We start from the raw sequence: 12,457 nt of genomic DNA on the forward strand, positions 1-12,457 counted from the left end.
GAGCCTATTTTTGTAGCACTCTAAGTGTTTTACTCCACTTACACATCTTTTAAAAATAATAGATAATAATAGATACGAGCATAAGTAAAGTTGATATAAGTAGGGATCACTCTTATGTATCTGATGAGATCAAGTGAAATCTGATCGAACAACTACAACATCTGGCTATTTCCTGCCCTCCACATGTAAACAGAGGATAACAAAAAGCTAATGAAAGTCACATTGATGAAATTTATACAAAGTATTCAAGGTAAATGTAAATAAGTGGTTTAACTTTAGAGAGAGCCAGCCTAGCTGTCAAACTATGTTGATGACTTTTTGCCTCTTAGTCCAAAAATCAGTCCCCTCTATAAGGTAACACCAAAACATGAAACAAAGCAGGAAACAAAATGATCTCAGAGGTTTTCCACACTTTTCTGCAGAACATCTCATCTTTTTTTAAAGTTGCAGCATTCTTCCTGTGTGCCATCTGGGTATTCCTACGCTCCTGCATGAATGTATCATAGAGATGTCTGTAGACACAGACCTGTTTACACACTGGCGCATCGTGCTCATCCGTGACGGCCGAAGCGACACCACAGCACACGGCAGCAGCGATGACTTCACTTTTGGTGTTCTGCAGTGAGTAAGAACAGCAGCGAGTATAAGCTGCCTGTTCGATTGTGCTTGTAGTGCCAACTTTCATGCTATAAGTGTCCTAAATAATAGAGTTTATTGTTTATTCTTTATATCAAGAAAGTGATTTTTGGCAAATTTTGACTTGTGAAACTACTAAATTCACCTGTAAACACACAAGCTTGAGTATATTGCAAAAGTGTTTTTTAAGGAGCACAGAAAATGAAAAAGTCGGGATGTCATGGATCTACATCAGCATCGATGTACAGCAGGACATTTTTTATCATTTAATTTCTAATTATTTTTGATTCCATCTTATTTGAATGAAACCACAGGGTCATGCCTTCCATCATCCATTCATTTGACTCCGAGACAGTCTTAATCACACATTTTCTCTGCTTTGGCACAAGGTTACCGGACAGAGAATGCACATGCAGTGTTCAAGCCAGAACCCTTTTGCTGCCGTGCCCCTACGGTGAGCACGCCGCTCTAACCACTAAGGTAAACGCTGCACTGTAAACAAAGCTGTTTTCTTCGCCGACAATGGCAGCGTGGAAAATTAATTAACGATCTGTACTCTTTGTGAAAATCTTAACTCATTCCTAATTAGCTCCTCTCCTTGAAAACATCAAGTCAGTTAATTATGTCTGAGGGAAAATGGTCTGTTTCTGGTGTCACTTATTTATTAGTAAGCTTCAGTGCTGCGAGAGAGGAAGCGGCTGGAGCAGACAAAGTAAGACGAGAATGAAAGGGAGTCTGTGTCACGGCAGGGTTAATGAAACACTAGCCTGGGAAGATAAATAAAAAGTGAATGATTTACAAAAAAAATGTACAGAAGCACACAAATACACACATGCAAACACAAAGCGTGTTTTTACTTAAGGACACAAACTCACACGCTGTAATTGTCCTGCCACTTGATTACAACACAGACCTTGAATTCTTTCTTCTCAACTAAGAGCCAACTTTGGACAAGCATAATTCTGCATCCATTCTTTTCTATGCATTTCCTCTAAAGGTCAAAAGTCACTGCTGCTACTTTTCATATTATGATAACCTTGAGCATCGCATTGTATTTGCACAGGCACACAGTTAAGTGACTCACACATAGAATCATACCTTATAAGCAATAAAGTTAAAAATTATATGCCAAATTCCTGCAGAATTATGACACCTTATACCCCCAGAAGTCAAAGTTTTAGTAATCAGCATTCTTGTTTAGAGTCTTATCTAATTATGTTAAAGAAATTTGGTTAATTGTCTACACATAAGTTTTAAAGTTGTGTATTACAATGTCTAACAGAGTCTCATATATGCTGTTTTTTAAGAAAAAAAAATTTCTTTGCAAGGAGAATTACTGGCGTTGAAAAAATTAACCCTTTTCCCATCAGCTTATAGAATCTGAACACTAACACATGAACTTTATAGTTACAATAGTGCCATTCAGGAAACTCCAGGCTTAAATTCTTGTCAAGACGTTTTAAGAATGAACAAGAATTGAATTTGTGTCTTAAGTTTTGTGGCAACAAGATAAATATCACTGGAGTGAGAGCTTTGGATTTGAAAATCTGTCGATAAGGATAATGTAATAAGATCCAAAGCACCAGAAGACGTACTCTGTACTAAAAAAGCAAAAGTCAAAAACTACTGAAATCTGGCCAACGTGCCCTTCAGGGTATTCTCGTTGTAAAGCATTGAACTGCACCCACCACCCTCGAATACTGTTTGATCTTTAGGTCATAGTCGGAAAACAAGCTCTCATTGTCAATGACGATTCTCAACATGACGGTCAATTGGGCACGGAGGTAAATTTTTGCTGTGTTAACATGGAGAATGTGCACGTGCAGGTGGTCTGAATGGGAGTTTAAGGCTTGAGACAACTCTGATTAGGTTAGCGGATGACATCCCTGAGACGAAGCAGGAGAAAACAGCAACTCTCTGCCCAAAGTATTTTCAAATCTGACAGATGTGACAGGTCAAACTAGAGGCTGATTTCTAGTCTCATCATAAAACACAGTAAAATACTTTTAAATATTAAAAAAACAGCATAAATCTAACACTTTTAGACTCTACGCTTTGTTTGTATCCCCAGGAGCTGACTTTACCTCTTCATCCCTTTCTCCCGCCTCTTCCATCACAATCTCTCCCCTCAGTTGTTATCTCTCTCTCTCTCGTTCTTCTTCATTCTTCCCCCCCTACTTTTTCCCCCTGCTCAAAGCTGTCAGGATGTTGCCTCCTTGGGTATGAGGCTGAATGGGGGGATTTGGCACCGTTTCCCTCTCCTTGCTCGCTTCAGCCGTTTTTAAGAGCACATGTTTATGCACCAAATCTCTGCACTTTGTGTTTCTCCACGTCAAGGCACAAGCTCAGCCCCAGATTGATGCGGCCTGGCAGCCCCCTGTGTACTTGCTCTAAGCAAAGAAGGGGGACGACAGAGAGAACAGAAGAAAAGAGAGAGAAATCTAGAGTGAAGAGGAAATGATTTTCTGATTTTCTACACAGGCTTTGTGGTCCTGGAAGGCTGTTTAAATGTGTGTTTTTAAGTCCATTGGTGAGAACAAGAAGAGAAGAGACTGTGCTATCCACTGCCTGAGGGCTATGCTGAGCCTATATATATATTTAAGCCCCCCCAATGTTCCTTGCTTAACAATAACGCCTACTAGTTTTCATTTAATTCTGTCATTTTTCTTACTAAATAATCCACTTCCAATTTCTGTGTCACAGCTGGAGAAATAAATCTAATCTTATCGCATAGCAGACTGAGTGTGAGGTTTGACAGAGTTTTCTTTTTCATCAGCACTACTATATGTGAAAAAGAACAATAAGAGACAGAAGTGTTTGAGAGTGCGCGCCGTCTGCAGAGGGACAGGTGGGCTAAGAGGACACGCGCAAGAGCTCTGACAATATGCCAAAGTAAGACATGGGCACGGAGAGCTAAGAGGACGACAGACAGATAACAGTCGCTCAGAAATCTGAGAAAAAGAGCAGCACTACTTGATCTTTCCTAGCCAGTTGGCCCATGGGCACACCAGTTGTGGTGAGCTTCCTAAACATCGTGCGGCCCAGCGGCCTCCGTAAACCAGCATGCAGTTTACACCCACACACCATCATTACCAGAGAACAGCTTTTCATACAAACTATTTACATCAGATTTTAATAATGACCAGATCTATGGCCAGTGCAGATGTGTAGTTAATCCTAAGGTGTTGAAACATTGCTACAGACATGCAGAAGAAGCACAGCTACTTTGACACTTGGGTCAAAGGAAAAGATGATAAATAGCTGCTTTCTAGTTGTAGTCTGGCTTTTTATGGAGAAACCCAAAGCAGGATATGTAAAGTTACACAAACTGGTGAAGCGACTAACTGATTAGAAACTTTTGGTACTTATACCCTCCATCACCATCACTATGGAGATTCAAGTCACACAGCCTAAATCAACTTTATTTGTAAAACTTTGCTTTAATCCCATTATATATGGCACCTTCAAAAACTGTGTTTACAAAGTGCTTTGACAGCCCAGCAAAATCCTGAAGATATAAAGAAATTTAACCTCCTAGGACCTGGCGTCCACATATGTGGACATCACATTTTGGGTTATTTAGACTAAAATACTCAATTTTGCTCTACATGGGCCTGATATCCACTTACGAGTGCATTATACTGCTACTGTTCTATCAAAATTTTAAACGAATATCCTCTTATTTTTCTTAAAAACAAAAATAAGGTTGAAAAAAAATCTGGTAATTCTTTTGTTTTTACATTCATCGGGCCACAATATGCCCAAATATCAAAGAGAAATTAAAAATGCATGTCGTGGAAGAGTTCGGGTCTTAGGAGGTTAAAACTGCAAGAAAAAAACTCTCAGCAAAAAAAAAAAAAAAAAAAAAAAAGAAAGAAAGAAAGAAAGATTCAAATATGGTGAAATTAGAAACATAAAAAGGGCAAAGACACAAGATTTCAAATGCACCAAAACAAAAAGATTAGATGTGAAGACATAATTAAATTTTAGTTGTGGATTTCTAAGAGTTAAAAATACTGCAGTGCTGTCTCCCTGGAAGCTGTTCTACAATTTCCTGAGAAATCAGTGTAACACTACTTTTGACAACTCAGAAAATTGGAGAACCTGGAAAATAGAGGCAAACTTTAATTTTGAAAAACAAGAAAAAAAGCTAAATGTGGAAAAATTGATAGAGTATCAAGACAGGCATTTGGGCCCAGAAACAGCAGCGTGGAAACTTCTCAACAACAGTAGCTAACATTAGCCAACATTGATCAGCTAGCTAACATGTGAGCTGCGTTGGAAAATTACTCAGTGTACCTTTTCCCTGCAGTAATGGTGAGCACTAGCACGGCCGTTGGACTTACCTATATGGGCAACAATAAACAGTACAATTACAACATGAATGCACGATCGTTAAAATTAAAAATGCATCATAGCTACTTGCTTCTCTCGTCTCTGTACCGTGTAAGCATAAGAGCTTAGTTTCTATTCTTAGCAATAATGTGTGCTACCTTTAAGCCATATCATCGATTTCCTTTACACATATTTTATTGCTCACTTTAACTCATCCTGGAAAGTATGGAAGCTGAAGCTTAAATGGTAAAAATAAAGGGTCTTACGTTTGTTTCATCCAAATAATACTGCAAGCTATACATGGGATATTATAGGCTATTATTACCATGCGCTCACATATCACTTCATGTAATCTCAACATGCAGTGTGCCATGCCGTTTTTATTTTCCAATGTCTGCCGTGGCAACCCCAACACCTTTTACTACAACCTCCCACCCCCACCCTCAAGTCCTTCTTTTCAAACTGTGGGAACACACTGGCACACAGATGGTTAAGCCCATCCTTGTGATGAGTGGGAAGGGTGTGTGTGGTGGGGGGCTTGCTGCAGATGGCACAGAGGGCATCGCCAATCAGCCTACATACACACACATACGCACCTACACAGGGAAATAAAGGGAGAAGAGGAACATGGTAAAGACATATGGGGAAGAGTTAGAAAGATAGGGATGCATGTATAGATGAAGGTGGGTGTGTGAGTCCTGTGTCCCCGGGCATGCAGTGTACTGTGTACGTGCGATGGCTGCCGTTAATGTAGCGTGGCACACAAAGCCCTGGCATCTCACTGGCACCTCTGCCCACGCCGTGCCACACTGAGAGGCACGGCGAGGCCTGCCAGAGGGGCTGGCAAGGCCGTGTATGTCTCTGACTTTGTGTACGCATATGCATGTGTTCATTTGCTTGGTGACTGGTTCGGTGTACCTTCTATCTAAATATGTGTAACAAAGCACAATATGTATATACCATGCTGCTTTTGAAGGTGTGTGTCTAAGTATGCATATATTGTGACCCAGCCAAATACCACACACACACGCGCACACACACACACACACACCGGTACCCCTCTCATTAGGAAGACCCTACCCTGTGTCTCTAATGGCTAAGCCTTTGATATGCAATGACGACTAATTCCCTCCTGTGTTCCACTCTCCGCAGACAGCGCAGTCATTAGACCACGGACATGGACACACACATACACACACAGTTGTGTTTGAGTGGGAATCTAATCATTTAACCCGTCCAGAGGTTCTGATTCTCATCTGTCTTTACCTTATCTTCTGAATTGTCTACCGGGGGACTCACTCCCCTCACTTGTAATGTAAATAGAACAATATTTACATAAAAACATTTGAATTTATCATTAAAAACAGCTCTTCTTGATGTGGAATGCGTCTTTCTGCTCTTTAAGGCAATAAGGTGAAGCCTAATTTGCTCGTTGGACTGTTTGTCTTGTATGCATAAGTTATTCTGCCATCAATCTCACACTGTAATGAGGAGGAAAAATCCGAACATTTAAATGTGCCTACTTTCTAAAATAGAGTATGCATTCTACACTGCAGTGCAAACAACTAGCTTTCGTTTTAAACAAAGTTATTTGTAGCATTAAACTCAATTGGCTGGTGTGGAACATCCAAATGAGCTTCACAGCACCTTTAAGGAAAAAAAACAATCATATTTTTAAATGTTTTTGTCAAAGCAATTTCTTTGTTTTTTAAAGATGCTGTAAAAGTAGTGCCCCTCTCTTTTAGCGCATCCTGATCTTAATGGTGTAGCTAGCAAACTGATGAACTTTATTTACTTCTCCATTTACTCCTGTCTCTAGATCTTTGGTTTGTGACTGTTTATGTCTCAGTGAAACAAAACTAAAACTAGGACGCCAACCTCCTTGCAACTAGGAAAAGTCATATACTGAATTATTTTGCCTTTAGAGACTGACTGGAAATAGTTCCAGTGACCAACTCCCACAGGTTGAATGTGCAACATCATTGACAATCGCACATGTCATCTGCAAACAATCATGATCCAACTCAGTCTGGCTGCAACCAGTCTCAGACAAGATTGGTGGAAACTGATGAATAATCACTGCCAAATTCACAAACACAGACACGCCAACACGTTGCAATTTATCTGAGTCAGTATGCACCAATTCATCTGCTACGTGTCTCTTTTCAGTAGGGTGCACTGGTTGGCAGCTGGTTTTATTCTGGTTATATTCCTATACAAATGCAAAAACAAGATTGTCCTGCAGCAACTATGATACTATTTGTGGAGGAATTTCTGGATTTCTCTCTGAAATCTATGAGGTTCTGACTCTGATTTCACAGGTAACTATTGTATTATCACAAATCCCCAACATGACCCCATTCAAACACAAACTGATAGCACACTGACCGTGTTAATGCTGTTCTATCACCCTCTTGGCATCTTGAAGACGGACAGCCGACTGCTAGTGGTGCAAACCTGCTCCCCGACTTTGAGGCAACCATTTCAAAGGAGTTGTTCCTTATAGAGGGTCAACCGCCTGACATCTCTTTATCTTGCACTAGTGAAGACTTGCTACCTCCTCACTAATTTGAGCCTTTTAGCATGCATACACCTGAAGACCACATGTAAGTGCCAGCCTAAAAAGGAAGCAGAGAGTTTTGGTTTAAGTTATAGAAAATAAAGAAAGAGCGGTGAAGTTATGGTCACTGATCTCTTTGTTTGAAATGACAAAGACCTGCAACACAGGTCACATTTGAGTACAGGGTAGTCATGGGGACAAAAACGAAGGTTTTTAGTCATCAGTAAACCTGAGTGTGTGTGCCCATTGTTCTAATAATGCTTCTAATAATACTTTTCTGCACGTCCCAAATAAAACACGATTTCAAACTAAAATGAGGTCAGGAACATTTCCAAAAGTCTCCATTTTAGGAGTCCTAAAATGCCAGGGCAGTGAGAACACTTGGCAAAAGAAAAGGTCGCGTATCATCTATTGCTGTGGGCCATTATTTATTTCTATCTGCCTGTAAAATGATTTAACACTGTTGCCAATTTTGCTTAACTTTGTATTCATTTAAGCTTTAGATTGCCACTAATCTAATCTTATCAATAACACACTCAAGTATTGTACAGGTGATTAAAATAGAAGCAGCAGATGCTAAGACATCATTCAATTTGCTGTTCAGGCTGGATCGAGTGCCAAACACACTGGATCCCACATACCTCTACAAACAAACTAAATGCCCTCCTTTAAAGTTACTAATATATTCACACCACTATTGCTACCTGATGAGCGTTTTCCCCCTCATTTCATAGTCTCTCCACCATCTCTCTCACTCACTCTACAGTGTTTCCTGTTTTTAATATATCTGCAATCCTCACTTAACCATAACCATCACCCTGATCTCTTTGCCCTCTCCGTCTCGTTTCTCTTTTGTTTAATCCTTCCCTAATCCAGCCCTTTTCTCCACTCTTTTCTTTTCCCTTCCCTCCCACCCCTACTCAACCCAGTCCTGTTATCGCTTTATTACCGTGTCCTCAGTTCATTCTGTAGCTATTAACGTGGTGAACAGCTTCACCCTTGCTGATTCCAGCCAGCTAATACAGGTTACACACACTCGAGCTCAGCTGGCTGTGTTGGCACACTACCCTGCTCCTGCCGTCTCTCATCCCGGCATTATAAACCCCACCTAATCAGCCTCAGTGACACATCACGTGTGTCATTGATTTTTAATTAACAATCTGAATTTGAACAACGGATCAGCTTTTAGAGAACTGTTGAATAACTGGTGTGCAAACTATACAACATCAGGAAGTTGTGGTACACCTGAGAGGACAGTGTAAGCGTTGAGTAGCAACACTGAGTCAGAGAAGGGGCTGCGAGGACATACTTAGCAGAGGCCAAGGAACGATTTTGATACTGACAACAGGCTTGGAAATGTGACTATTAAAGTCTGTCACTAGCGACGGTTGCCACAGTTACATTTTATCGCTACTGCGTCAGTAGGTGAGGGTAAGAAGCCAAGGCTCTGGTCAACTGTGGAACAGTGCTCTGTGATGGATTGGGCTTGAACCGATTCTCGATGACAAAAGGTGATAACAGGATTTACCAAATGCTGAGGCGGAGCCAGAGCAGGAGAGGAAGTCATTTATTGACATCTGATTGGCCAGCAATTGTGCCAGTCTAAATTTCATTGGTTGTCACTGATTGCACATCTTGTATTCAGAAGCTCAAAAGGACAAACATGATTTACGTTGTATGATTTCTCCTATCAACCTCAATCTTTAAGTCAGAGAAAATGATCTAAACCACAGACAAAATCCGTTTTGTTTACTCATTTGCTTTAGTTCAGTTCAATTCAATTCAGCGTTTTTAATCTTTCACAATAGACACCAACCCCTCAAGGTGCAAAAACCCTGTAACATTTGATAACACCAGATAACCCCAGCAATCAGTCATCTTCCCTATGAGCACAACTGGCAAAGGAGGGAAGAGAGAACGGCATTTTAACAGGAAGAATGATTCAGCAGAGCTATGTCAGGGAGAAGGAGCCATCTGGGTGAAGGGAACGAGAAGTGAAGAGAATAAAGGACAGCAAAGAGTGACGAGGACAAATCAAATTATGAGAGAGAGTCAATAACATGCAGCAGTGGTATATCAATACATGGGGAGTGAAAAAGAGGTGAGCGCTGTGGGTAGCAGGGGAAGTCCCCAGCCTACTGAAGTATAACTAAGGGATGATTCAGGGTCACATAATCTTAAAAATAAAAGCTGATCCTTTTTAGAATCGCGGGAGCGATGACCCGATCCAAGATGTCAGACAAAGAAGCAAGAACTGGTGGTCAGTAAACAGCTCTTACTTTCCTTTGCAAGCTGCACAGTGCAGACATTTATGTTGAATAATGAATTGAAATATACCAGTTTGCTCCTTGAATTTGGCAATCAGATGATAGTAAAAGCGCAATCTGCTTGGAATGCGAATACTCCTCCAAATGTTGTACGATGTGTTAAAGGCAGTATAGCTTTCTTTTTCATTTTGTTTTTATTTTATCTTTTCCTATAATGAATGAGAAATAACATAACGTATATTTTTCCGGTGTTTAGCAGCAGGCATTGACATAAAGTAGGTATGAGAGAGGCAAAATGACGTTGTGTCACTTACAACAAATACAATAACATGTTGTATTTAATGGTTAGCTTCAATTTGTCTCCTTAACATTCCGTATCAATGACTTTCATCAGCCCAGTGCAGTGTTATATGTAGGTGATTTTATAGGTTTATAAGCATTAAAGCTCTTTAAGTTAGGCCAAAGTTCTTCCCACCAGACGAGCAAAGGCGTATTCCTACCCTTAAAGATCATTAGAGTCAACACAGGCATAGAGGTTGCAGATTCACCTGTCCTGGTCGACTTTCACTGTCTGCTTTCCCACTGACAAATCATGTAGTCCGCTAAATCAGCCTTATCCATGCTGCTGGAACATCCAGCAGAGACACAGTAGAGACAGAGAGGATAGCTCTCAGTAAGCACTGACACAAAAGCTGGTTAATACTATTGTTCATGACACAGTGGCGTTTGGCACCGAGGCAGCATGTGTTTGTGTGTTCATATATGTACATACAATTCCTTATGTCAACACACGTGTGTGTGTGTGCTTGCGTGTACGTGCATGTATCCGTATGTGCGTATCCACAATACCGGGCTGCAGTTAAGTGAGTAAATGCATTAAAAGGGCTGTTGCGGAGCCCTGCTCGCTCATTGCCCGAGATAATGAGGACGTTTTCTGTCTTCAGTTCAATCAGCACTCCCGGCTCTGTGAGACGGGAGAGCCTAGCAGATGCACGGCACGTAGCAGATGTGTGCTATTGGAGTGACATCTGAAAGTAAAACTCTAGAGCCTTTTTACGACATTGTGTGCTGCTGTTTAGATGCCCGCGATTTGCTGGCACCGAGCGATGGTGACAACAGCAACTCAGGGAACAAGCAAAGGCGCAAAAGAAAGAGGAGAGAGAAAAGGAAAAAGGCAAGGAGAAAAAGGGAGGAAATCTTTGGCAAGGGCCTCGTCTTTGAAGTGATTTGGAGAGAGATGACATACAAAATTAGAGAGTAGCATTTCGCCCTCTCCACTTTGACTACACATTAAACGCAACAGGGAGAAATTTTTCCCCACAAAGATAAATGGCGCAGGGGTGCGCCGCGGTCCCTAAACAACAAAGATTACCTTGTCTGCTCGCTTTCAGAATCTGTTAGGATTTCAAGCCGTTTGATTAAAGTTTTGTTGGGTTTGTTTCTGATTCAGGTACATATAACTTTCCAACTATTCAGTTCCAACTTTTCAAAAGCCAACTGGAAAAAAAAATTACTCTTTTTCTCTTCAATCATCTCTCAGCCAATCAAAAACAGATCCTTGGCCAAAAACACTTAAGAGGAAAAAATATATACAAAGTGTTTGTCGCATACAAAAGGCAAGAAATCTGAAAGAATAAATGGCGAGGATTTATAGAGGGACTTCTTTCATTGTATACTATAGAAAAGGGAGACGGTTTAATTGGACCAATAGTGTCTCGCTGGCTCTGAGTAACATGATAAGTAGCTGCTATGTTCAGATCCTATATGTCTGTTCATCTATATATGGCGGTGTATCAGAGTCATACGGTTTCCTTATTCTTTACTAACAAACAACTGCTATTTACTATTCATTGTGGTATAAATTTCACAAGGGTCAAATCAACAGGACAACTTCAGCCATAATTACTTAGAAACAAGATGCTTAAGTAGGCTGTTTCATACCACACCACGCAACACTTGCCTCTGTTCAGAGTTATTAAAAACAGTGAAAATTGCGTGAAAACAGAATATGTGAATAATGACGGCGGCGTTAATAAAACAAAAGCACGTGGAAGATTTAAATAAGCATCTGGAGTCGAGTAGAAGCAGCCATATACCACGCGTGAGTCACACAGAACGATCCTATTCTTCTGTGAAGAACAACGAGGTGCCCTAATTTATTTGTCAATTAAGCAAAAAGGAAACTTTTCAAAGCTCTGCAAAACTATTTTACCCCCGATTCCCACAAAAGGAGACAAAATGTATTCAAAGATATATTCACCATAAAGATAAAGATCCTATTTAGACGGTGTGTAGGTGAATGTTAAACAGATTAGTGGGCACACTTGGTGAACATAAGAGCATTCTTCATTCACACGAACACACACACACATATTTATTTGTGCCTTTGAAAATGATGCATTGTGTGAACATATATTGTATAGTGCGAGGCCGATCTAGAGGGAGTTTTATTGTTGTGCCCACGGGAGCAGATGTCACTGGCACTAACTCAATACTTTCTCTCATTCTGTCTCTGTTTGCTCTCATGCTGCGCTCCTCTCTCCCTCTCTCTCCATCTCGGGGTGTGTTTTTCTATCCGTCTCCCTTTTTTTGCTTGGACCAGATGGAGAGATGCTCTGCTCCAAACCTTTCTCACTCAGGATCACAATGCTCTCAGTCA

The 12,457-nt window shown here is 40.6% G+C and overlaps 1 protein-coding gene across 5 annotated transcripts in view; it reads right to left on the minus strand.

Moving 5' to 3' along the window:
• The window catches only part of sox5 (SRY-box transcription factor 5), a 247,642-nt gene that overhangs the window by 98,810 nt on the left and 136,375 nt on the right, over window positions 1-12,457 (minus strand). Inside the window, exon 1 of one of the 5 annotated variants that reach the window (XM_085250789.1) lies at window positions 7,360-7,454. The exons of 3 other annotated variants lie outside the window; for them this stretch is intronic. In XM_085250789.1, the coding sequence (XP_085106915.1) occupies window positions 7,360-7,454 (95 nt within the window). Of the gene's footprint in view, window positions 1-7,359; window positions 7,455-12,457 lie in introns of those variants that run through there. One more of the 5 variants, XM_085250800.1, reaches the window with a different exon arrangement.

The sequence above is a fragment of the Mchenga conophoros genome, linkage group LG17 (assembly GCF_057382185.1).
Source record: "Mchenga conophoros isolate Kocher_MC1m ecotype Shallow Benthic linkage group LG17, M_conophoros_male_GT1.1, whole genome shotgun sequence".
Classification (NCBI taxonomy): domain Eukaryota; kingdom Metazoa; phylum Chordata; class Actinopteri; order Cichliformes; family Cichlidae; genus Mchenga; species Mchenga conophoros.